Below are 26,556 nucleotides of genomic sequence, written 5' to 3'. Positions count from 1 at the left end.
TATATTATCATTGTCCAACATTGTAATGAAGCAGAAACATTTAAAAAAATATATAAAACATTTACTCAAAATATTAAGTATCTTCAAAGCAGCTGAACAAACTACATAAATCAAATCAAATCAAATTTTATTTGTCACATACACATGGTTAGCAGATGTTAATGCGAGTGTAGCGAAATGCTTGTGCTTCTAGTTCCGGCAATGCAGTAATAACAAGTAATCTAACTAACAATTCCAATTGCATAATTTGCTTACACAAATTATTAAATGCAACACAAATTAACAACAATTTGCAGATTACACTTGAGAAACCACTGCACACATCAATTTTAGTATTTTGATTTTGTTACCAAACCTCTGCACACATTTTGCTTGTTTTATGTATACAGTGAGAAAAACATTATACTCTTACTGTAAAACGATCAATAAAATGAAATTCCTTAAATGTCACACTAGGACATTCAAACCCAACCACAATCCTGTCAAGTCCCAATACAATGTATAATTTCCATAGTGGAAACCATTCCACAGTTGCTGTTGATTTGATGGAACCGTTTGTGTATGGCCCTGACCATCATAGCAGACAAAGGATTTTCGATCACTACAGGGCACATCATTCCAGTCTCTACTACACCCATTTTCCTCTTTATCGTTACACAGTGCTGATCACTATGCTTATTATTCAGGTTGACCAGTCCACCAGTTTAGAAACCTTGGATCTTTCTCACCAGTGCTATTAGCCAATGACCATGTCCAGTTGGTAATGTTATGATACAGTCCTATCCAGGCCAAGTCAGTATAATCAGCTGTAATGTTATTCAGTGTAGTCATATCCCACATGTTGCCTATGGTGGCCAGGTCAATATACTTCTCACTGCAGTAGCTCTGTGCTTAGGCCGAGGTCAATGGTTATTTCCTCTTTTAGTGATAATTAAAATGTAGAAGCGTCTCATTCTAATATTTTGGGGCGTGGTTTGTTCACAGCTCTTTTTGTGCGACGGTGAGTGAGTGTCATTTAAGTTGATCTAATCTGTTGTTTTATGCTAGTACATGTTATTTATGACTACGTTCAGTGACGGTGTCTCCTGAAAGATTCATGTATGGCCTTGTGTCATTTGAGAACGGTTGACTTTCCAGAGCTAGCACACCCGATTCAACTTGTTAATTAACACAATATTAAAACCTACAGAAGTTTTACAATATAATATGGCTATTAAAGCAGAATAAAAGCTTTTGAAAATGCAGGTTTTAATAACGATAAGCATGGTGGAATAATCTCTGTATAATGTACAAATGGATGCACAGACACCAATGGCAAAAAAAATAATGATCACTTGATTTGCTGTAATCTGACTTGATTTCATTTATTTTTCTCCTGCTGCAAGCCACCACGAATAGAAACATCCTCCTCCTCCTCCTGCTCTTCCTCCTCCTCCTCCTTCTACAAAGAACCTTTGAATTTGAGATCGGTTCTATAAAGAACCAATCTCCATAAAGGTTCTATAAATAACCATAAAAAGGGTTCTATATACAGTTGAAGTTTAATGAGGATACATACAGTTGAAGTCTGAAGTTTACATACACCTTAGCCAAATGCATGTAAACTCAGTTTTTCACAATTCCCGACATTTAATCCTAGTACAAATTCCCTGTTTAAGGTCAGTTAGGATCACCACTTTATTTTAAGAATGTGAAATGTCAGAATAATAGGAGAGATAATTATTTATTTCAGCTTTAATTTCTTTCATCACATTCCTAGTGGGTCGGAAGTTTACATGCACTCAATTAGAATTTGGTAGCATTGCCTTTAAATTGTTTAACCTGGGTCAAACGTTTCGGGTAGCCTTCTACAAGCTTCCCACAATAAGTTGGGTGAATTATGGCCCATTCCTCCTGACAGAGCTGGTGTAACTGAGTCCGTTTTGTAGGCCTCCTTGCTCGCACACGCCTTTTCAGTTCTGCCCACAACATTTCTATAGGATTGAGGTCAGGGCTTTGTGATGGCCACTCCAATACCTTGACTTTGTTGTCCTTAAGCCATTTTGCCACAACTTTGGAAGTATCCTTGGGGTCATTGTCCATTTGGAAGACACATTTGAGATGTTGTTTCAATATATCCACATAATTTCCCTCCCTCATGATGCCATCTATTTTGTGACATGCACCAGTCCCTCCTGCAGCAAAGCACCCCCACAACATGATGCTGCCACCCCTGTGCTTCACGGTTGGGATGGTGTTCTTCGGCTTGCAAGCCTCCCCCTTTTTCCTCCAAACATAATGATGGACATTATGGTCAAACAGTTCTATTTTGTTTCATCAGACCAGAGGACATTTCTCCAAAAAGTACGATCTTTGTCCCGTGTGCAGTTGCAAACCGTAGTCTGGCTTTTTATGGCGGTTTTGGAGTAGTGGCTTCTTCCTTGCTGAGCGGTCCTTCAGGTTATGTTGCAATAGGACTCGTTTTACTGTGGATATAGATACTTTTGTACCTGTTTCCTCCAGCATCTTCACAAGGCTTTGCTGTTGTTCTGGGATTGATTTGTACTTTTCGCACCAAAGTACGTTCATCTCTAGGAGACCGACTGCATCTCCTTCCTGAGCGGTATGATGGCTGCGTGGTCCCATGGTGTTTATACTTGTGTACTATTGTTTGTGCAGATGAATGTGGTACCTTCAGGCGTTTGGAAATTGCTCCCAAGGATGAACCAGACTTGTGGAGGTCTACTATTTATTTTCTGAGATCTTGGCTGATTTATTTGGATTTTCCCATGATGTCAAGCAAAGAGGCACTGAGTTTGAAGGTAGGCCTTGAAATACATCCACAGGTACACCTCCAATTGACTCAAATGATGTCAATTAGCCTATCAGAAGCTTCTAAAGCCATGATATAATTTTCTGGAATTTTCCAAGCTGTTTAAAGGCACAGTCAACTTAGTGTATGTAAACTTCTGACCCACTGGAATTGTGATACAGTGAATTATAAGTGAAATAATCTGTCTGTAAACAATTGTTGGAAAAACTACATGTGTCATGAACACAATAGATGTCTTAAATGACTTGCCAAAACTATAGTTCGTTAACAAGAAATTTGTGGAGTGGTTGAAAAACGAGTTTTAATGACTCCAACCTACAGTGCCTTGCGAAAGTATTCGGCCCCCTTGAACTTTGCAACCTTTTGCCACATTTCAGGCTTCAAACATAAAGATATAAAACTGTATTTTTTTGTGAAGAATCAACAACAAGTGGGACACAATCATGAAGAGGAATGACATTTATTGGATATTTCAAAGTTTTTTAACAAATCAAAAACTGAAAAATTGGGCGTGCAAAATTATTCAGCCCCCTTAAGTTAATACTTTGTAGCGCCACCTTTTGCTGCGATTACAGCTGTAAGTCGCTTGGGGTATGTCTCTATCAGTTTTGCCCATCGAGAGACTGACATTTTTTCCCATTTCTCCTTGCAAAACAACTCGAGCTCAGTGAGGTTGGAGGGAGAGCATTTGTGAACAGCAGTTTTCAGTTCTTTCCACAGATTCTCGATTGGATTCAGGTCTGGACTTTGACTTGGCCATTCTAACACCTGGATATGTTTATTTTTGAACCCTTCCATTGTAGATTTTGCTTTATGTTTTGGATCATTGTCTTGTTGGAAGATAAATCTCCGTCCCAGTCTCAGGTCTTTTGCAGACTCCATCAGGTTTTCTTCCAGAATGGTCCTGTATTTGGCTCCATCCATCTTCCCATCAATTTTAACCATCTTCCCTGTCCCTGCTGAAGAAAAGCAGGCCCAAACCATGATGCTGCCACCACCATGTTTGACAGTGGGGATGGTGTGTTCAGGGTGATGAGCTGTGTTGCTTTTACGCCAAACATAACATTTTGCATTGTTGCCAAAAAGTTCAATTTTGGTTTCATCTGACCAGAGCACCTTCTTCCACATGTTTGGTGTGTCTCCCAGGTGGCTTGTGGCAAACTTTAAACAACACTTTTTATGGATATCTTTAAGAAATGGCTTTTTTCTTGCCACTCTTCCATAAAGGCCAGATTTGTGCAATATACGACTGATTGTTGTCCTATGGACAGAGTCTCCCACCTCAGCTGTAGATCTCTGCAGTTCATCCAGAGTGATCATGGGCCTCTTGGCTGCATCTCTGATCAGTCTTCTCCTTGTATGAGCTGAAAGTTTAGAGGGACGGCCAGGTCTTGGTAGATTTGCAGTGGTCTGATACTCCTTCCATTTCAATATTATCGCTTGCACAGTGCTCCTTGGGATGTTTAAAGCTTGAGAAATCTTTTTGTATCCAAATCCGGCTTTAAACTTCTTCACAACAGTATCTCGGACCTGCCTGGTGTGTTCCTTGTTCTTCATGATGCTCTCTGCGCTTTTGACGGACCTCTGAGACTATCACAGTGCAGGTGCATTTATACGGAGACTTGATTACACACAGGTGGATTGTATTTATCATCATTAGTCATTTAGGTCAACATTGGATCATTCAGAGATCCTCACTGAACTTCTGGAGAGAGTTTGCTGCACTGAAAGTAAAGGTGCTGAATAATTTTGCACGCCCAATTTTTCAGTTTTTGATTTGTTAAAAAAGTTTGAAATATCCAATAAATGTCGTTCCACTTCATGATTGTGTCCCACTTGTTGTTGATTCTTCACAAAAAAATACAGTTTTATATCTTTATGTTTGAAGCCTGAAATGTGGCAAAAGGTCGCAAAGTTCAAGGGGGCCGAATACTTTCGCAAGGCACTGTAAGTGTTTGTAAACTTCTGACTTCAACTGTAGCCCCAGAAAGGGTTAGACCCATAGCGGAACCCTTTTTTGGTGCTTTAAAGAACCTTTTTTATGTTTCTTTATAGAACCATAGGAACAGGTTCTTTATAGCACCATACAGGTTCCATTGAGAATCTGATGAATATGGTACTTTATAGAACCTTGAATTTGTTTTCCATATAGCACCAAAATGGGTTCTTAGAAGAGTTCTTTGAAAACCAGAATTCTATACAGTGCCAAATAAGGGTTATTTGGCTTGTAGCCAAAGCAGATCCTTTTTTTGTGCTACGTATAACCTTTTTTTTAAAGGTTCTATTAAGAACTTTGTTCATTTAGTATTTAGTAGGATCTCCATTAGCTGCCGCCAAGGCAGCAGCTGACCTTCCTGGGATCCCACAGGGTTAAAACAGTTACAGCTCAACAAAACACAACAACCGCCATATATAAAACAATACATCATACAATACAGTATTACTCTCTTATTACACATTTACAATATAAAATCCACAATACCACAATAGAATGTATGTTAGAGTGTGAGTGCGTTTGTGTGTGTCTCTTCACAGTCCACGTTGTGCTGTGAGGTGTTGTTTGATCTGTTTTTACTGCTCACTTGAGTTACTTTATGTGGAAGAGAGTTCCATGTAGTCATGGCTCTATGTAGTACTGTGTGTTTCCCGGAGTCTTTTTTGGACTTGGGGGGCTGTGAAGAGACCCCTGGTGGCATGTCTTGTGGGGTATGTATGGGTGTCTGAGCTGTGTGTTAGCTGTTTGAACATGTGCTTTCAACATGTCAATGCCTCTCACAAAGACAAGTCGTGATGCAGTCAATCTCTCCTCTACTTTGAGCCGGGAGAGATTGACATGCATGTTATTGATATTTAGCCTTGTACATTTCAGGGCCAGTCGTGCTGCTCTGTTCTAGGTCATCTGTAATTTGCCTGTGTTCTTCTTTGTGGCACTTGACCATGCAACTACAATGTTTCAAGATGCTTTGAGGTTGTAACATACATTGTTTTCGCCCAATAATGCCAATGCCGGTATTTGTTTTTCTTTAAGTATCCCTTTAATTCAACAGTGGTGAGGGGAAACTCTAGGAAGGCCTGTATGTCCATGATCTAGCTAGCTGGTACTGGACAACTATTCAGGACACCAAACAAAGGAAAAACCAAAGTCAACCAATAGCGCTCTAGAATTTGATAGACCTTTACACTAAAAACTGTATGGAGTCTTTCAGCACTTGCCTTTTGTTTGATGAGACAGTGTTGGTTTAATCTTTATTTGATAAGGCAAGTCAATTAAGTACACATTCGTACTTACGGTGGCAGACTGACTGATGGTGTGTGTGTGTGTGGGAGGGCACAATCCCTGTTGATACTATGTGTTAAACATAATTCTCTGAGCACTGAAATGAAATGTGTTATTCTAGGAAGGAATTGATGCTCATTGTGCCGGAGTCTGGCGTAATGGTTGGCCTCCCAAACTCCGAAACACATATTTCCCTGGCGACTTGGGTATGAATCCCATCTCAGCTCTTCCTGTCTCCCTTCTACATTCTAACTATCACTGTCCATAAAACTATACAAATAGTAAATGTAAAAAAAAGATTTGTGCTCATTATTGCTTCTTCGGGGCATTTTAATGCACGGTCTTACATCCATTAAGATACAAGCTATAACTTATTCATAATTCAGAACTGTATTGAATTGAGTGTACTTTGCTACTTACCCTCAGGCATTCGTTAACCTGGCTAGCATATAAACCAGCTACAAAGACTCCACTTCTGTCGGTCACTGGGCAGCTCCTCTGCTGAAATAAACATCTGCACATTTCTACACTGTATTAAAATCAGTTTCCACCATGGAAATAGTGGTACGACATAAAAATGTGGACAGGGCACCCTTGTGGAGGAACCTTAGTCATTGCATTTCAGGTCTACATTTTGGTTACAGAGTTGGGTGGTCACTTTAAGCGAGGGTTGTTAAACTCATTCCATGGAGGGCCTAGTGTCTGCAGGTTGTTGGTTCTTCCTTTCAATTAAGCCCTAGACAAATAGATGTGTAGAGTTCCTTACTAATTAGTGACCTTAATTCATCAATCACCCGCAGACACTCGGCCCTCCTTGGAATGAGTTTGACACCTGTGCTTTAAGCCACTTAATTGGACCTGGTTTGTAATAAGGAAAATCACTGCACAATACAGTACCCCCTACAAATGATATCGCAATGTAACTAACCACAAACCTACAGTTCTTAATGCTTTACCCCTCATAGACGCTCATATTATCTCACCAAATGAGTTCAAACATATTGCACACAAAAAACTCAAGACCGTAAATAATTTCACTTGTATTTATTTATACTACTTATATATATATATATATATATATATATGTATATATGATAGATATAGCATAACTATTTATTTACAAACTGCAATCTTGTCCGTAAAAGGAGACAAATACAGACATTCCCCAAAAAACAACAGATGGGAAACAATATCAGTTTTAAAAGTCAGTGCTGTGCTGAAATGCCAGGAGGTAAAGTCAAAACCCCCCAGTAACTCCTCACTGTGAGGAAGGTGGGGAATCAGTGAAGGAACACTTTAGTATCATCGTGTTCACATCATGCGCACATGATGTGGGTCTGTGGTGGCATGTGAGATTTTGGAGGTTGACGGTCCACAACACAATGTGCAAAGTTGTGTTGCTGAAAAAGTGCACTATCAACAAGTCCCCAGAAGGAGGCGTGGTAGAGGCAGCTGAGACAAAGACAGGCAAAAAATTAAATATTCAAAATATTCAGACAAATGAAATACCCTATGTACACAAAGGACAGTAAACATGACAATGCAGTTGAACAATTCAAAAATAAAGAAATGACTCCTTCCTCGGAGGGTTGGGAGCGACAACGTCAAGTTGTTCACCTAAGGATAGCCATGCAATTGCAGCAATTATCTGATTAATCAAGCATTATTTTTGATATAGATGTTTACATTGAGTCTTGAGGGCTTTTATCAAACATATTGGGTCGAAAACAGTGACCAATTGATATTGCGCGTCGTTTGAAACATCCAAAAGAGAGCATAATCATCACATTCACATTGCTCGTGAGCAATACACTTTGGAATTAAACGGCTTTAACAAACAAAACCAAGTAGTTCTGCACTTCATCATTTCCAGGACCAAGGTCTCCCCTTGGTCCTGGTATAGGAGTGGCAGAGGAAGTCAGTCCTGGTTTTAAAGTGTGGAAGGAGGGTATTAGGAGTCAGATGAGCCCCATTACGAGTGCACTTTGAAGGCTAGCAGTTCTTCAGAGTGTATGTTGTTGAGGGAGCGCAGCTCGGGCAGCTTCAGCAGCAGCTTGGTGAAGGTGGTAGTCTCGTTGGCGTGGTTCGTCATGATCAGACTCCGCAGCGCTCGGATCAGCGTGTCCTGCAGCGCCTCCACTGACTTCAAGTCCTGGATCCCCGAACGATCTGATCACAGAACAGAGCATAAGAACAGTGAGTATCAAAGAAGGCTTTAATTTTAATCGTACACATAAGTATTGTGTGTTAACACCAGTGGCTGAATGGTATGTACAGGACTGCGATTTAAATGGCACTTTTGACCAAAGTAGTGCACTATATAGGGAATAGGGTGCCATTTTAGACACAGAACCATAATACAGTCAGCCAACCAGCCAACCAGTCAGACAGAGGACAGCCAGCCAGCTAGAGGACAGCCAGCCAACCAGTCAGCTAGAGGACAGCCAGCCAGCCAACCAGTGTGTTTACAATTACAGTGTGTTAAAAAGGACACTGTGTTTTACAAGGACACTGTGTTTTACAAGGACACTGTGTTTTACAAGGACACTGTGTTTTACAAGGACACTGTTTACAGGGACAGTGTTATTTACCGGCGGAGACGAGGACGACAGCAATGAAGAGGCTCATCTCATCCTTGTCCAGCTGCAGAGCGGCCAGCTTCTCGCTGAAGTCACACATGGAGGTGAGCAGCTGCCCGGCCCGCAGCGAGTGCAGCAGCTCCAAGCTGTAACACTTCCCCGTCAGGAAGGTCACGGTGCGCTCGGCCACGTCGAACAGAGAAGCGAAGCACACCATAAGCACCTGGAGAGAGAGAGGTGGGAGAGAGGGTGTGTTAGAACAGGGGTTTATGGTGACTAGCACCGGGCAACACACTGGCAGAATTCAACAGTGATAATGCAGAGAATTCAATGTTGAGTTCAAATACACTGATACTCTGTCATAACATATCTACAGATTGTAATATATTTAGCCAATTCAACACTCAGAGTTAAAGAGAGTGCAATGTTCAGTTGGAACACGACAGCCAGAGTTGGGAAATATCTATTTTTGAAATCAGAGAGTCCAGGGATTCTTACCTCAAATGTTCCGTTTTTGAGCAGGCTGACTTGGTCGTACTCGGAGAGGTCGCGGAAGCCCGGGATCCTCTTGGCAAACCCCACCACCTCGCGCACGGCCGGGATGAAACTCAGGGAGAACTCCTCCCAGATCTCCTGGCTGCGCTGGCTGGGGTCCACATAGAGACTAGGAGTGACCTGGGGTGACAAGAGTCGAGAACAGGGCCCTCAGTTATGGAAAACAGAATACTGGAGTAATAATGCAGAAGAAACAAAATGGAGGGGATTTAGAGGATAGGCCTTTTTAGGTCTTTTCCATGTGTCCTTTAGGCATGGTTATGGGGTCATTTCAGGTGTGCAGTATACAATGTATTTCTACTGTAACATTTTGTAAAGAGACCTTCAATCTCTTCAATGTTTCAACGAAGGCTAATTAAATGATAAACGGACACTCACCATGTTTGTCTTGTGGTCCTGTAGGCTGTATGATGGTCTACTGTAACCATTGGAGACGGTCTGTATGTTGTGCATTATGTTGTGGCTCCTGTGATGGAGGCTGTAGGAATCTTCTGGCATTCTACCACTGGGGGCGCCGTTTAGCTGCGCAGGCTGCTGCTGGTAAACAACTCTCTCTTCCCGGTAGGGACCGTTGGTGACGTGTTGATGGCTGTTGCAACTAGGTTGGTAACCCCTGGTGTCTTGGTCGCAGCGTTTCCAGCTCTCCTGCAGTTCCTCCATGCGGCTGTCTCTCCTGTCTTTTACAGTTTCCCTGGCGACCGGCGAAGGTGACTCCTCCGGTTCCTCTTTGATGGACTGTTGCTGCTCACGGCGGTACGTGAATGTGCCCTGGTGACACACCCTGGAAGGAGGAACCTCGTCATCGCCGCTATCCGATGAACAGGAAGAGGCGGAGCTAGAGCTGGTCTCCATGGAGTCTTGAGCGGAACAGGGTGAGGAAGGGTTGGAGCCTGATGAAGACGAGATAGAGGAGGAAGAAGAGGCAGATGAAGAGGAGCTGCCGTCATTGGGGAGCCCTTCCATGGGGCAGGGTGGACTCTGGGTGCCGTGGAGCATACTGTGGTGCTGGCTGTTGTTGTTCATCATCATGTTGTTCATGGCGTTCTGCATCTCCAGCAGCATGCGCTGCTTCTCTCTTTTTGGGATGCGGCCAAACCTAACAGCTGGAGAAGGAAATCCAATATAACACACATGAGTACATATATCACTAATAAGGGCTCAGATATCCCTACAGTCAGTCAATCCATCCAACTTGTAAAAGGAAACCCCTCACACCATTAACCATTGTATTTCCCTATGGGAAAAAATGCCGTTATTATTTAAAAGTGAAGACTCACAGTCTCTAGACATGCCCACAGCCAGACACTTCTTGAAGCGGCACTGCTGACAGCGGTTCCTGTTGATCCTTATGACGGTGCAGTTCTCCATCTTCAGGCACTTCTTATACCGGATGCTATGCTGGATGCTCCTCCTGAAGAAACCCTGAGAACAATCACAGAGAACATTGTTTGTGCGCGGTTATTACCTAGTTAAAACGCGAACGACACTGTCAAAACACTTACGACACAGAGCCATTGAACAACATGAATGAAACCTTGGACTGGCAGTGTGGCATTCCGTGAGAAGCAGTCAGGACTAGTCTTACCTTGCAGCCCTCGCAGGCGTGGACGCCATAGTGGAACCCCGAGGCCACGTCGCCGCACACCTTACACAACAACACCATGCCGTTGATCTCTGTAAGGAGAAACGCACAGCAATGTTACTACTAATTCACACCTCTCTAACCAATGTGCTATTCCACCTGTACACGATGATGACTCATGTAGACTTGAGAATACAAAATGCACCTATTACCTGGATTATTAGTGTGGCAACTCATACAATGCATTTCCTATCCTTTGTCATTCTGAATAAATCTAGTATCCTTGCCATACTGAATGTATTTCTAGGGCTGAAATGCACTCACTGGTGATGCTGCTCTTGGTGGAGGTGGATCGCCCAGTCTTGTCTGTGCTGTGGCTACGTGGGTGCTTGGCTGTGGTAGGGCTGGCGATGTCCACCATGATTCCTACTGCCCGGCTTGGCAGTGAGGGATGAGGCGGAGAGGAGCACAGGTAGCCGCTGCTGCAGCTGTCACTCAAACAGCACTCCGGGCTGGAGGCGGAGCCAGAAGAGATGTAGGCTATGACACCACCTGAGGGGAGAAGGGGGAAAAAGACAAAAGGTTAGTGGAATATAAGTCAAATATACTTCATATCAAAAACATAATATTGACGTCATAATCTTGATGTCGTAATATTTTGTTACAACTAAGAGGGACACAAAATAATATTATAAGTTTTTACCCCATTGTAAGTCAGGGTAAGGTTATAATAGTGATGGAAACTAGGTCAAAAGTAAATAATAAATCATATATAAACATAATATAAGCCATACAATCTGATAAAACATCTGCCCGTTTGCCCTTGCCACACCCAATATAGAGCAGGACTTATGCCAGACCGTTTCCCCCCTTCGTTCATTCATCCTGGTGTTTGACCTGTTTTTACTACCTCATTCAGGTGGCATTTGAATAACACCACTGTTACATAACAAGTTGGCTCAATGGGTGTGTACAGTTATATCAAAAAGTACAGCAAAGCCTGCAGTCCAAGTCAGGGTCATACATGTCACCACTGTTGAAGAAAATGTTTGAACCAAAACACTAATAATCACAAAAATACTTGATTTAAAGACTTTTGGGCACAGGGTGATAAGGTGTGTTACATGATACCCCGAAACCTAATCAAAATCGCAAATATCTTCCATTTGACCTAAATTACAATTGCATCTCTTCAGTAGATCCTATGATTGAGTGTAGTTTGGCCCAGGTGTGTGAAGGTGAACAGAAAGGCACTGGAGCAATGAACCACCCTTGCTGTCTCTGCCTGGCCGGTTCCCCTCTCTCCACTGGGATTATCCGTCTCTAACACTATTACAGGGGCTGAGTCACTGGCTTACTGGTCCTCTTCCATGCCGTCCCTAGGAGGAGTGCGTCACTTGAGTGGGTTGAGTCACTGACGTGATCTTCCTGTACAGGTTGGTGGCCCCCTTGGGTTCGTGCCGTGGAGATCTTCGTGGGCTATACTTGGCCTTGTCTCAGGATAGTAAGTTGGTGGTTGAAGATATCCCTCTAGTGGTGTGGGGGCTGTGCTTTGGCAAAGTGGGTGGGGTTACATCCTGCCTGTTTGGCCCTGTCCGGGGGTATCGTCGGACGGGGCCACAGTGTCTCCCGACCCCTCCTGTCTCAGCCTCCAGTATTTATGCTGCAATAGTTTGTGTCGGGGGGCTAGGGTCAGCCTGTATATCTGGAGTATTTCCCCTGTCTTATCCGGTGTCCTGTGAGAATTTAATATACTCTCTCTAATTCTCTCTCTCTTTCTTTCTTTCTTTCTCTTGGAGGACTTGAACCCTAGGACCATGCCTCAGGGCTACCTGGCCAGATGACTCCTTGCTGTCCCCAGTCCACCTGGTTGTGCTGCTGCTCCAGTTTCAACTGTTCTGCCTGCGGCTATGGAACCTTGACCTGTTCACCGGACGTGCTACCTTGTCCCAGACCTGCTGTTTTCAACTCACTAGAGACAGCAGGATTGGTAGAGATAGTCTGAATGATTGGCTATGAAAAGCCAACTGACATTTACTCCTGAGGTGCTGACTTGTTGCACCCTCTACAACCACTGTGATTATTATTATTTGACCCTGCTGGTCATCTATGAACATTTGAACATCTTGGCCATGTTCTGTTATAATCTCCACCCGGCACAGCCAGAAGAGGACTAGCCACACCTCATAGCCTGAATCCTCTCTAGGTTTATTCCTGGGTTCCGGCCTTTCTAGGGAGTTTTTCCTAGCCACCGTGCACCTGCATTGCTTGCTGTTTGGGGTTTTAGGCTGTGTCACGCCCTGACCTTAGTATTCTTTGTTTTCTTTATTGTTTTGGTTAAGTCAGGGTGTAACATGGGGGATGTATGTGTTTTTGTACTGTCTAGGGATTTTGTAGGTTTATGGGGTCGTTTACTATCTAGGTGTTTATGTATGTCTATGGTTGCCTAGATTCGTTCTCAATTAGAGGCAGCTGTTTATCGTTGTCTCTAATTGGGAACCATATTTAGGCAGCCATCTTCTTTGGGTATTTCGTGGGTTGTTGTCTATGTCTAGTTGCCTGTGTATGCACATTTATAGTATAGCGTCACGGTCGTTTTGTTATTTTGTATAGTTTGTTTAAGTGTTCTTCATTAAATATAGAAGATGTATTCATATCACGCTGCGCCTTGACCTCCTCTTTACGATGAACGTGACAGGCTGGGTTTCTGTTCAGCACTTCGTGACATCAGCTGACGTAAGAAGGGCTTTAGAAATAAATGTGATTGAGGTGAATACAAAATAAACATCTCCAATGATCTGACTACAATTAATTTGGCTCGACAATTAAACGCTGAAGTCATTTTTCAAAGTTTCCATTTATGAGCAGTTACTGCTCTTTTGCTTGAAAGGGCAGAATAATATCGTCTTTTAGTTTCTGTCAAAAGCAAAGTTGTTCTTGTAGTCATTTGGTGTTAAATCACGTTATTCCATAAGCATGTTGACATTATTAAACCAAATGCTTAAATATGGGCTAAATTAACCCAGCTAGGAAAATAATTCACCTGTTGCTTGGTGTACAGGAGGCTCAGACACAAAATCAACATAAATTAATATATTGTACTATACTATGTAGCCCTAAATGTAGTTAATGCTCTCGAAGACATGGCCATGATTACCTAACCAGCTATGACAATTCGCTTCCAAAACCCACCCACATGTGGACCTGTCATGTCTAAGAGAGCAAATCTAGGTCACCAAAATTGTCTCCTTCAGTTTCACGTGGACCTGCATTCAGCCCTCGAGCTTGGACCCAGAGCAGAATTATGCAATGATTGCGTCACAGCTTGTTCTCGGCCAATGATCAGTGAGAGTCGAGAAGCATTGGCACATGGCTAGGCAGCTTGGTCCATGTGAGGTGAAGCAAAGCAGAACATTGTAGTGTCAAAACAAAAAAAAAACGTAGCACAATGGCATTCCTAATCAACATACATGGCTTGACAATAAGCAGACCAGAAAATCTAAATCATCTATTAGGTTTCTAATTGTGGTCCATATATAACTTGTAAAAATCACACAACTAAATAAAATGTGAACAGATAATAGCCAGATTTTACTAGCTTTTTCTAGAACAGATGCTTAGAACGACACATTAATTCTTGACAGCAACAGTAACACCAGATTTGTAACAAAGTAACTGGTCAATGTAGCGAGAGGTGGACACTTTAAATTACATGACAAGATACATTGTAACATTGTAATAGCACGGATAATAAAGCCGGTCTTACCAGGCTTGATTGAGCCCATGTCTGCAGGCACCTCGATTCTGAAAATCTTTAGAGAAAGCAACCTATGCTGACTAAATGTCTTGTCAATAACTCGCCTGTTTCACAATGTCAACTGGATGTTTTCTGTAAGGATTGCAAGGTGCTATTATCCTTAGTAGCACAGCGGTTAAACTCAAATTCAAAGCGTCGATCATCTAAAACTCAACACTGTTTCTTATTTTAATCTCAACTACATTACTGTAGTAAATATTAGTGGCATTAATATAATTATCTGCACTCCACTGTCAGTATCCTGAACAAAACAAATTCTGCTCTTCTTTCAGCCAAAATGTTCCCGCGACTTTTCAATGGCATCTATTACAACCCGAATAGTTTTTGTATATTTAAAGATCTCTAACAAGATGAGAAACGCTGGACGAACTCCCTTGTTGGATGACTCTTCTGTACGATGACTCTTCTGTACTCAATGTTCTAAATAGTGTGTTAACCATGTGATCCAGTTGTCAGCCACTCCCACTTGCGTGGGCGCTTGAAAGTCACTTTAACCCAGTGACACACTTTTACAGACCAGAGGCAGACTTAAAGGCTCAGTGCAATCAAAAACGTGAATTGCCTGTGTTATACACACAAACACTGTATATCCACACTATGAGCATGGAATAATACTGTGAAAATGATAATGCTCTTTTAGTGTAAGAGCTGTTTGAAAAGACCACCTGACATTTCAGCCTGTTTTGGTGGGATAGACTTTTGGCCTGCCTGGTGACATCACCAGGCGGTAAATTAGTTAATATACAAATAAGAGTTTCAAACCTCGCCAATAACAACTAGTTTTCCATTTTCATCTCCCCACTTAGACCACACCCAAACAGTCCTAGCAAAATTACTGCTTGAGAAATTGCGATTTTCTGAGTTGTTTGTTTTTCATTTGTAATGGACAAAAACAATCACAGTAAGGTACTTAATTGTTAACCAGAAATGATTTGATAGAGACAAACAAATAATGGCTGCATTGGACCTTTAACACAATGATAAACCTAATCGTGACTGCTCCAAGCCAATCTCTGGACTGCTCTCACATTGACTGCCTCGCAATAACGTGAATCCATAGGCAGTGCATTGTGATATATCCATTGGATTACATTGAGGTTGTACAGAAGTAATGCAACATGTAGTTCAGAAATATAACTGAAACGCTACACAAACTCATAACGGTACATAGAGGGTCTACTATTAAGGTCTTATGTCAATAATTAACAATATGCTAGAAAGCTTTGTCCCTACTGGAAAGTTACAATCTGTGTGTGTACAAATTTGAGCACTGACGTCATTAACATTAAAAAGCCTGTATCATTCCTATCATAGACCTACTGCTCTAGTAGTTAAGTACCACACTGCAGGTAAAAGTCTGTCAACCTCAAATGCCAGATGTATTTTGACAGGCAAGAGTTCATTTGATTAAAAGTCATGCGGCTTATACTACTGATGAGTGAGTGTACTTGGACTTTAAATGACTGTCTAGGGTCCATGTGAGACGGAAATATATATGTTGTTATTATTGGAATTACTTGCATAAGTAGTAATATTTTGGTAAATATACATTTTTATGTATATTCATGCAGCTTAAAATCATTGTCCAAAAGAGCATCTAAAACACTGTCCAACAGAGATTGCTTCTAAAATTATTACGTCCATTTTCAACAAAAATAATAAATACAAAACCTAGTTATTCCTAATCAGATATTGCCATACCTGTTATTCATTTCATGGTTTAAACCTCAGGGCCCAAGTTACTGTAGTTTCATTCAAATCATTTCACGTCCATTTAGAACAGCTGTTCTTTGTAAAGGGTAAAACAGACAATTATTGGACTGCTGCAAAGCCACATTGGCATGTTGTACATACAGTGCATTCGGAAAGTATTTCAGACCACTTTACTTTTTCAACATTATGTTACATTACAGCCTTATTCTATAATGGATTTTTTTTTTTTTTTATCCTCAAATCTACACACAATACCCCATAATGACAATGTGAAAACAGGTTGTTAGACATTTTTGCAAATTTATACAAAAGAAAAAACTGAAATACCTAAGTATTCAGTCCCTTTTCTATGACTCAAGTGCATCCTGTTTCCATTGATCATCCTTGAGATACAGGTTATAGAAGTGAGTCCACCTGTAATAAATTCAATTGATTGGACATGATTTGGAAAGGCACACACCTGTCTATACAAAAGATCCCACAGTTGACAGTGCATGTCAGAGCAAAAACCAAGCCATGAGGTCGAAGGAATTGTCTGACGAGGTCCGAGACAGGATTGTGTCGAGGCACAGATCTAGGGAAGGGTACCAAAAAATGTCTGCAGCATCGAAGGTCCCCAAGAACACAGTGGACTCCATCATCCTTAAATGTAAGAAGTTTGGAAGCACCAAGACTCTTCCTAGAGCTGGCCCGCCCGGTCAAACTGAGCAATCTGGGGAGAAGGGTCTTGGTCAGGTAGGTGACCAAGAGCCTGATTGTCACTATGACAAAGTTCCAGAGATCCTCTGTGGAGCTGGTTGTTCTTCTGGAATGTTCTCCCATCTCTGCAGCACTCCACCAATAAGGCCTTTATGGTAGAGTGGCCAGACAGAAACCACTCCTGAGTAAGGCACATAACAGCCCGCTTGGAGTATGCCAAAAGGATCCTGAAGGACTCTCAGACCATGACAAACAAGATTTTCTGGTCTGATGAAACCAAGATTGAACTCTTTGGCCTGAATGCCAAGCTTTACATCCGGAGGAAACCTGGCTCCCTATGGTGAAGCATGGTGGTGGGAGCATCATGCTGTGGGGATGTTTTTCAGGGGCAAGGACTAGGAGACTAGTCAGGATTGAGGGAAAGATGAGCGGCGCAAAGTAGAGAGGTCCTTGATGAAAACCTGCTCAGGACCTCACACTGGGTTGAAAGTTCCCCTAACAGGACAACCCTAAGCACACAGCCAAGACAATGCAGGAGTGGCTTCGGGACAAGTCTCTGAATGTCCTTCAGTTGCCCAGCCAGAGCCCGGACTTGAACCCGATCGAACATCTCTGGAGACCTGAAAATAGCTGTGCAGTGATGCTCCCCATCCAATCTGACTGAGCTTGAGAGGATCTGCAGAGAATGGGAGAAACTCCCCATAAACATGTGCCAAGCGTGTAGCATCATACCCAAGAAGAACCGAGGCTGTAATCACTTCCAAAAGGTACTTCAACAAAGTACTGAGTAAAGGGTCTGAATACTGATATAAATGGGATTTATTTTTTAAAAGTTTTAGAAATGTCTAGAAACCTGTTTTTACTTTGACAATATGGGGTATTATGTATCGATCGATGAGGGTGGGAAAAAAACATTGTAATCCATTTTAGAATAAGGCTGTAACGTAACAAAATGGGGGAAAAGTCAAGGGGGTCTGAATACTTTCTGAATGCACTGTAGTAGAGGCAATTTATCACTAATCCTTCATCTGACCATAACCAAGCACCCTTGATATGTATATGCGCTTGCACTGTTCCTTTAGCACCAAATTCCATTGGTTTTTCAAATGAGAGATTAGTTATTGCAAAATAACATGGTAAACGCTATTCAAAGTATAAGCATGGACAACAGAACTGTGTAAAAAAGTACTTAGATTTGTAGCTATTGTGGTACAACTGTACTGTAGTTCCATATTAAAAGTTGAATTGGCAAAAGGTGAAATCCATGTTTTTATGGCACTGTTTATGCATTATATTTGAGGGATAGCCTACTAAATTTCAGGAGATTAGCTAAGCAGTGGAGAATCCTACAGAGTAATAAAATATATGACATTACATATTGTTTCATTGTTTTTCTTTATTTTCACAGATAACTTAATCAGGAACCCCAAAAATATACCAGACAATAAAGTACTAAAAATCTGAAATAGAAACCCCCCCCCACACGGCTGTGCTCTATGGGCCTATGTGGCGTACCGCTTCGTCCACTGTTTGGCTGTTCTATCATGCTCGGCTCTGTTTGTCGTGTACTGGGTGGCGATGCTTCCAACCAGGGGATCAGCTGAAAGTGAAAATCAACATGAGAGAATTAACAGTTAGAGGGTGGTGAATTTTGAAACAATTACTCTGCTTCAAGTGATGAATTCTAAGCCTTTTATAACTACTTATGAGTTATGCCAACTTAGTGGTATCATAAGGAATTATAAATGCAATATAAAAGGCATTGTGTGTGGGCCTCAAAGTGATACCCATAATAAAAAGTAATCCACATCTGAGCACAAAATTACACCAAAGAAATGGACCGGTATTTGGTATTTACCATGTTACCTGCAGATTTAATTTGACCCTTCTCAGGAGTCAGGAATACTAATATTTGTTCTGGTATCATATTTCCAGTCTGGGACAGGTGCAGATCTGAAGAGAAACAAGTAAAAGGGGACAAAGAAGCCAGTTAGGCTCCCTGATGGATATCTTACCTGGGTTACAGTCTGTGAGCAGAGAGCAGATGGACAGCAGCACCTTGGAGATGGTGAGGGCGGGGCTCCAGTTGTCCTTCAGGATGTCCAGACAGATCACCCCTTGACTGTTGATGTTACAGTGGTAGATCCTCGTCCGAAACGTTACCTTGAGGAAAAACAAAAGTAGAAAATATACATGCTATAGGCATATTTAACATAACAAGGCTAGAGACTCTATATCAACATCTATACTGAACATAAATATAAACGCAACATGTAAGGGGTGAAATAAAAGATCCCAGACATTCTCCACAGGCACAAAAGCTTATTTTGTTGATAATCAATCCACCTGACAGGTGTGGCATATCAAGAAGCTGACTAAACAGCATGATCATTATTACACAGGTGCACCTTGTGCTGGGGACAATAAAAGGCTTCTAAAATGTGCAGTTGTCACAATACCACAAATACGTTTTGAGGGAGTGTGCAATTGGCATGCTGACTGCAGGAATGTTCACCAGAGCTGTTGCCAGAGAATTGAATGTTCATTTCTCTACCATAAACTGTCTCCAATGTCGTTTTAGAGAATTTGGCAGTACGTCCAACCGGGCCTCACAACCACATGTAACCATGCCAGCCCAGGGCCACCACATCCTGCTTCTTAAAAATAAAACATGTATTTAACCACTCGGGAGCCCTGTGGGATCATCTGAGACTAGCCACCAGGACAGCTGATGAAACTGAGAAGTATCTCTAATGAGGCCCTTTGTGGGGAAAAACTTACTCTGATTGGCTGCGCCCCTGCCAGGTCATGTGAAATTCATAGATTTAAGGTCTAATGATTTTATTTCAATTGACTGATTTCCTTATATGAACTGTAACTCAGTAAAATCATTGGAGTTGTTGCATGTTGAGTTTATATTTTTGTTCAGTATAACTATTTATTAAAGTGGATGAACATTTATTGGGGCAGAAGACAAAGCATGTAGGGCCGGGATGATACCGGTATTGCAATACTTGTTAGTATCGTGGCAAGGAAACAAAACACAAAGAAGATTTTTACTTCTTGAGGAAAACAGCTCTAATGTTGGAAACAAACATTATGTTGTCCTCCAGAGTCACATTTATTTATTTTCCATGCTATATCACACAACATTTTACATACAGCAGGTTTATTGGTTACATTTTCTGTTTGTAATCAAGATATTACGATCTTGCCTCATCGCTGCAACTCTCTAACGGGCTCGGGAGAGGTGAAGGTCGAGTCATGCGTCCTCCGAAACATGACCCACCAAACCTCGCTTCTTAACACCCGCCTACTTAACTGGGAAGCCAGACGCACCAATGTGTCGGAAGGAAACGCCATTCAACTGACAACTGAGTGTCAGCCTGCAGGCGCACTGCCTGCCACAAGGAATTGCTAGAGTGCGATGAGCCAAGTGGAGGTGTCAAATGCCCTCTGTTGGTTAATGAGAGTACTTCAACATGTTAACAGGGAAATCCTGGCAAAACGCAGGGATTGTAAGTACTGTACATATGCTGCCTGCTGTGTTCTAGAAACTGGAGGAAATTCAGTCATCCTCATTTCACCATTCTCAAAAAGAAATTCCATATTGTAATGAAATTGTCAAATGTGACAAAACAATCCAAATATAATAGAATTTCATTTGAGCACATTTTTATGAAACGTTTGGATTTGTTTTTAGCACATGGAATTAAACTAGCACACTAACAAGTGAGCTAACTAGCCAAGCTACAAGCTGTGTTTCAAATTTGATATTTAGTTAGTGTTGTTATGGATGAAATTGCATAGGCTACCTTCTCTGGCAATGACCCGACTCGCGCACACACACAAAACAGAGGCACACATGTAAATAGCTCTCTAGCATCTGGAAAGCGAGTCTCGTTTTTTGTTTTCTTTTTTGCGGTGGTGGCAACAATTTAGCAGCAGCACAATATGACAAACACTGTGATCATCGCCGGTCGCATTTTTCGCTGTGTATACCCTGAAGAACACGAAAATGAACACTAAGTAAATCTGTGCCATTTATTGCGTGGGACTAAACCAAGATGACCGTTTTATAGTGTAGAGGGTAAAAAGTGACTGGTAGCTGACGATTGCCCAGTACCTTGGGTGGTTTGAAGGGGTAGTCGGGTGTGAAGGCGATGTCGAGGAAAAAGACCCCTCCCTCGTAAACAGAGCCCGGTGGTCCCAGGATGGTTGACCTCCACTCGTAAATGTTGTCTCCTTTTGGACCAGCGCTGGAATTAAATGAGATAAAATTACAGATTATGTTATACTATTAGCCTGGCCACAGATCTGTACTTTAGCCAACTCCTTTGTCGTTACCCACCTGGAAAACCAAAGGAGAACAGTCTCCCTAATTGGTGTTAACTGGACCACGTTCTTTGTTATTGTTATGGCTCAGGTCACTTGTGTGTGTACTTCGTCTCATTGCCACAAGGGACAAATACCTTAAAGCATTCTCCTCACCCATTTACGCAAAAAGCTGAGGGATAGGGCTAGAGAAATGTAACCACTTAAATTCATAGACCATCCATGATTTAAAAAAAATTGTTTTAACCATGTTTTGAGGCTATATAGTACTTGTTAACATTTACTTTGTTTACAAACGGAGAGAAACAAGCTTATATATTATTATTTTTTTTTTGGGGGGGGGGGGGGGGGTTATGATGAGGTACAACAGTTGAACTAAGCTCATAAGGTTATAGAATAAGTTATGGGTACATTTATTTAATTTAGAAGTCCCAAAATGGATGAATCGATTGTTCCTTTAAAGCTTACTGCACTTGCAAAAAACTTGTCTGAAACTGTTTAGAGCCTATTATCCCTTGGGTTGGTACCCACGTGGTGAACACACAGCTTTATATTGCTTGAGAGAACAGTACATTCTCTCTCAAGCTTCAAAGAAGCCTCCATTCGCAACCAATCCCGTGATACGTGCCTCTGTATCACGACCCATATTGACTTCCTCAGAGCAGATCAGCCTTCATCCTTGGTACATGCTAGAGTGATGACTACAAGGTTGATCCAACAATGTTGGAGACGTAAAATTATGCTTCATGTAGATTTTTTAATTTTTTAAAAAATTTTACCCCTTTCTCTCCCCAATTTCATGGTATCCAATTGTTGTAGTAGCTACTATCTTGTCTCATTGCTACAACTCCAGTACGGGCTCGGGAGAGACGAAGGCTGAATGTCATGCGTCCTCCGATACACAACCCAACCAGCCGTACTGCTTCTTAACGCGCATCCAACCCGGAAGCCAGCCGCACCAATGTGTCGGAGGCAACACCGTGCACCTGGAGTCGCTGGTGCGCGATGAGACAAGGAGATCCCTACCGACCAATCCCTCCCTAACCCGGACGACGCTAGGCCAATTATGCGTCGCCCCACGGACCTCCCGGTCGCGGCCGGTTACGACAGAGCCTGGGCGCGAACCTAGGGACTCTGATGGCACAGCTGGCGCTGCAGTACAGCGCCCTTAACCACCCGGGAGGCCCCCCTTCATGTAGATTTCTAAACACCACCAGCAGTCAAAACATTTTGATCAAAATAGGTGCAGCTTTATTTTGTCAGCATATGGGACAACATGAGAAATCAGAAAGTAACGCAATCCTTTATGAATAAGTGGTAAAATAATTATTGTTTGGAGAGTCGCCTGTAGGTATTGACCATGGCAATACGCAAAACACTGGGGGCGGATTGGAAAAGAGAAGATGAGCTCAAATAAAACCAACCTGCAGTTTGGCGGAGGGTCCAGCGTGATATCTGCCAGCTCTTTCTGAATCCTACAGAAACAAACATGCCTTCAGATCAATCACTGATTGCCCAGCCATACCTTACACATCTTTGTTTTCTCAGCCATGAACTTCCAAAGGTAAAGAAATGGCACAGATATTTTGGTCCAATACAGTGAGGCTAGAATATTTTTAAACAAATAAAGTACAGAGAACATTTTAGTGCTAGCTACAATCATCTAGGAGATTAACCCACCCCTCTGACTAAATGTCACATTGTTGGTGTTGTGTGACAACCAGCCAATATTTAATGAGGTTTGGGTGTGTTACCTCTTTGCGCTGGTGGATAGCAGCTTGGAGGTCTTGCTCATACTGGCTTTGCTCTCCCGTTTCTTGCAAGGTGTGTCTTTCGGTTTGTTTTGATTGGAGGAGGAAGAAGACGAAGAGCTGGTGCTGACACACGAATCCTTATCCGACATACCGGTTTGGACAAGAAATTAGAAGGAACCTACAATGTGATTGTGATGCAGCAGTTGAAGAAAAAAAGCAGTAGCTTTGACAAATGAAATTGCTTTCAAGCCATTGCAAAATTAAGTAATGTTACAGTTATGACAGAGCACCTTCAACATTCTAGGAAATATGGCTACCTCAACATAGCTTGGTGAGATTAACAAAAAACAAGCCACTTCAACACAGCTATGACTGGAAGTGACTTTTCGTAGTAGGTTAGGAGAAGGTACACAGTAGGTTAGGATAATTAACATATCTGGTTAGGAGAATTAGGTTAAGGTTAGGAAAAGGTTTAGTGAAAATGCTCTCCTAACTTGCTAGGAAGAGTTACTTCCGGTCGTAGCAGTGTCGAAGTGGCATGTTTTTAGGGAGTCCCTAGGCTTAGCGGCGATGCCAACAACCTGATGCATCTGGTTTACGGGGATACAGCTTATTCAAACTAGCTTCCTTTTCTGCTGAAAACTAGATGTGGGAAGTGCACTCAGGCGTTTTTTACACCTGCTACGTTAGGTTATGGCAGAGGTTTCCAACAATTTTCAGTTACTGTACCACCGACGGAATTTTGCTTTGCCCAGAGTACCCCCTCATGTACATTTCACCAGTAGGCCTATGGTCTCATGAGTCTTCAAGTACCCTCTGTGGATAGGCCAAGTATCCCTGGTTGGAAACCACTGGGTTAGGGAGTCCGATACAGCTTGCTGCTTGGCTAGTGCTCAGTTGAAATAAAGGTAATTGGCTAGCTGCCACCCCCATCCCTCCTCTGGCAATAATGTTGTGATTATGGATGGTTGAGCAAACAATGTTTGACAGCCCTGATATGGCAAGCCTCCATTATTCCCCAAATGTAATAGATCATGAATATTATGAAATTGTAGCTAACTTACCGTCAGCTAATACTAAAGGCGCCCAGAAGGAACAAATGGATCCATGGTGGTGAACAACAGCTAGTTAGTTAGTCTTTGTGGCCAACCATTTGATGGGAACATTCTCGGGCCTTCTTCACAGTAATTAATGTTAGCTTGCTAGCTAATATCTCTGGTCTGGAGTTACTTGCTATGGCCTCTTCGCTCCTGGAGTCCTGAAACGTTAAGACAATGATCTAACACATTCATTTGTGTGTAAATTACAGGTCTCCTGGAGCAAAGAGGCTATAGCAGTTTGCTAGCGAGTTCGCCTACAGTAGTTTACGTTTGCAATTGCTTGTGACAAGTCAATCTGGTTGGACTAGGTTTGGTTAACTAAGTGGACATTAACAGCTGGCTAGCATAACCATCTAGCTAGCTAGTTAACGCTAGTCACAAACGTCCGACCTGCTGATTTTCTCGCCCCCCGTTATTAGCCGACCGTTTGACTGCCCAGACCTTAGCCAACGTTAAGCTAGAAAGTTCGGAAAAATACTGTAGTTACATCAACGTTTACGCCCACCTCAACCTTTCAACATTCTGAGATATTTAACTTAGCTAACGTTAGTTGGCAAACAAGGTTACACCATAGTGAAACTAGTTTAGTTACTAACGTTACTAGCTTGAGCTAGCTAACGTTAATATTTATTTCCTGAGCCAGGCAGTGTCACCACAAATGTGTCTGTTGAGTCGTTAACTAGCCGTCTTTTCCAATACAAAACAAGTTGAATACACTCAGAGAACTTCAATATATTTTATAACTCATGAGGCATATTCAATATTAAAAGTAACGTCAGCCAAGTAGCAAATCACCTCCTTTGTGTCTGGATCTCTCCACTGCCTGTGCTCGTGCAAATCGCCTTCTGTGGAACGGAAGTGCCGCGGGTGCAGTGGATTCATATCGCGCACTCACAATAATGAAGGCAAATCGGCGCACAAGGATCATTCAACATTAGGTCTTCGTAGACTGATCTGACATTTTGATATCACACATTAAACAAAAGATGCACGAAAAAGCACATGTCGAATGAGGGCCAAAATAAAATTTGGAGCATCACTGAATATGGTGTAACCAAGTCAAGGTGAAAGAGAGGTTCATATATGGTCTATGGTTCATGCCCACCCCTAACCTAGACCTGTGATGCAGTTTCTTCTGCTGTAGTCTATTTGACCCTGGTTTCACTGATTCCCTGGGTTTCCCAGTTCATTATATGCTCAGGCACAGGTGTGTGTGTGTGTGTCAGTCATGAGGCAGAAGGCTGATAGGTGTTAAGATGTTAATCTCTGGACCTGTCACAGAGGGTTCACAGTTACAGAAGAGTATCTCACAAGCCAACCAGTGTTTTATTGGGTGCTTCATTAATACAAGTGCACAACAAACCACCCTGCCATGCCAGAGTAGCCGGTAAATGTACAAGTCCTGCCTCTTTCACAAGCAGACCTATATTTCTGTGGTCTGCCTCAAAAGCGTTTGAAAAAATACATACAGTACAAACAAAACCAGAAAGCGTAGAAGACAAGTCATTTGATGCAAATCTTCCTTCTGTTCCATGCAGATACCATTGATGACTGGAATAGGAAATTAAAAAATACACAAGAACCTAAAGTAAAAAGAGTATATAATCTGCATTTTGTTCCTGGAGCCACTATGAAAACAAGGATACATACTGTATAGTTGAGGGACAATGCTTATTAGAATAATTGTCTTTTTTCAATACATTAATTCCAACATTCAGATATTGGAAAATAAAATCCCAATCTACTCTTTGTATAAAAAAAGAAGCTTTCAAGTCAACAAGGAACAAAGGACAGTTCTTTACAAAGAAAAGGTAGATACAAAGTTTTGGGTGGGGGGGATTACAGGTATAACATTGCACTTAGTGAGTGTGCTTTGAAAGGCTGGGGAGAGAGGTAGAGAAGTACAGTGGGGGTGGGGTGGGGGGGGGGGTGACAGTGGAAAAGTCAGACAGGGGGCTCTATGTGGCGTATCTCTTCGTCCACTGCTTGGCTATTCTGTCATGTTCCGTTCTGTTTGTCAGGTATTGTGTGGCAATGCTCCCCACCAGAGGGTCCGCTGCAATGACAAAAAAAAAGGATGCAGATCAGAGCATGCATTAATGAATAGCATTTCACCGGTGTATGGTTTTTTGGAGTTTAGAGCATATTATTACATTGTATTAAAATATGAATAAGATCATTTAAATTCCATCAACAGGTTCAACAGCAACAGAGCTACTGTCCCTGGGGAAGGGAATGCTGGAACACCACTAGAAGAGCTGCAGACAGTTATCAAAGTATGAAACATTATCACCATCTCTGTGTGTAGATGTTTCCTGCTGAGAGTTTACATT

At 42.0% G+C, this 26,556-nt stretch overlaps 3 protein-coding genes across 6 annotated transcripts in view; all 3 read right to left on the bottom strand.

The window, feature by feature from the left end:
• Nucleotides 1-7,131: 7,131 nt before the first annotated feature.
• Nucleotides 7,132-15,053, bottom strand: nr1d2a (nuclear receptor subfamily 1, group D, member 2a). Its single transcript, XM_021560024.2, has 8 exons — nt 14,572-15,053; nt 11,130-11,357; nt 10,809-10,897; nt 10,501-10,645; nt 9,602-10,326; nt 9,167-9,343; nt 8,681-8,891; nt 7,132-8,258 (listed from the first exon to the last, which is right to left on the bottom strand). The coding sequence occupies exons 1-8, from the start codon at nt 14,588-14,590 to the stop codon at nt 8,062-8,064; spliced, it is 1,791 nt and encodes a 596-aa protein (XP_021415699.2). The 5' UTR covers nt 14,591-15,053; the 3' UTR covers nt 7,132-8,061.
• Nucleotides 15,054-18,410: 3,357 nt separating this feature from the next.
• On the bottom strand, nt 18,411-25,395 carry LOC110488035 (ubiquitin-conjugating enzyme E2 E1). Of its 3 annotated transcripts, XM_021560013.2 has the most exons (7): nt 25,019-25,126; nt 24,188-24,381; nt 23,124-23,301; nt 22,794-22,844; nt 21,161-21,293; nt 19,050-19,197; nt 18,411-18,634 (listed from the first exon to the last, which is right to left on the bottom strand). In XM_021560013.2, exons 3-7 carry the CDS (start codon nt 23,270-23,272, stop codon nt 18,537-18,539), a joined length of 579 nt encoding a protein of 192 aa, XP_021415688.1. In that variant the 5' UTR covers nt 23,273-23,301; nt 24,188-24,381; nt 25,019-25,126; the 3' UTR covers nt 18,411-18,536. The 3 variants fall into 3 exon arrangements, with proteins under 3 accessions (XP_021415688.1, XP_021415679.1, XP_021415671.1); XM_021560004.2 differs by lacking the exon at nt 24,188-24,381 and having other exon boundaries at nt 25,019-25,395; XM_021559996.2 differs by lacking the exon at nt 24,188-24,381 and having other exon boundaries at nt 23,124-23,260; nt 25,019-25,343.
• A 133-nt stretch (nt 25,396-25,528) lies between these two features.
• ube2e2 (ubiquitin-conjugating enzyme E2E 2) overlaps nt 25,529-26,556 on the bottom strand; it is a 31,025-nt gene continuing 29,997 nt past the window's right edge. For both annotated transcript variants that reach the window (XM_021559979.2, XM_021559985.2), the window contains one exon: nt 25,529-26,279. In XM_021559979.2, the coding sequence (XP_021415654.1) occupies nt 26,182-26,279 (98 nt within the window). In that variant the 3' untranslated portion in view covers nt 25,529-26,181. The remainder of the gene's footprint in view (nt 26,280-26,556) is intronic.

The sequence above is a fragment of the Oncorhynchus mykiss genome, chromosome 2, assembly GCF_013265735.2.
Source record: "Oncorhynchus mykiss isolate Arlee chromosome 2, USDA_OmykA_1.1, whole genome shotgun sequence".
NCBI classification, from domain to species: Eukaryota; Metazoa; Chordata; class Actinopteri; order Salmoniformes; family Salmonidae; genus Oncorhynchus; species Oncorhynchus mykiss.
This window is presented reverse-complemented; position numbering and strand designations above follow the sequence as displayed.

Excerpts from the sequence above, each read along its gene's own strand:
- nr1d2a (XM_021560024.2), bottom strand. Across the intron at positions 10,646-10,808 it reads ACGCCTGCGAGGGCTGCAAG|GGTTTCTTCAGGAGGAGCAT; the intron begins GTAAGACTAGTC and ends GATTGTTCTCAG. Across the intron at positions 8,892-9,166 it reads TCAAAAACGGAACATTTGAG|GTGCTTATGGTGTGCTTCGC; the intron begins GTAAGAATCCCT and ends CTCTCTCTCCAG.
- LOC110488035 (XM_021559996.2), bottom strand. The coding sequence starts at position 25,105 with ATGAATCCACTGCACCCGCGGCACTTCCGTTCCACAGAAGGCGATTTG. Across the intron at positions 22,845-23,123 it reads CTATCCACCAGCGCAAAGAG|GATTCAGAAAGAGCTGGCAG; the intron begins GTAACACACCCA and ends TTGTTTCTGTAG. Across the intron at positions 21,294-22,793 it reads GACCCTCCGCCAAACTGCAG|CGCTGGTCCAAAAGGAGACA; the intron begins GTTGGTTTTATT and ends ATTTAATTCCAG.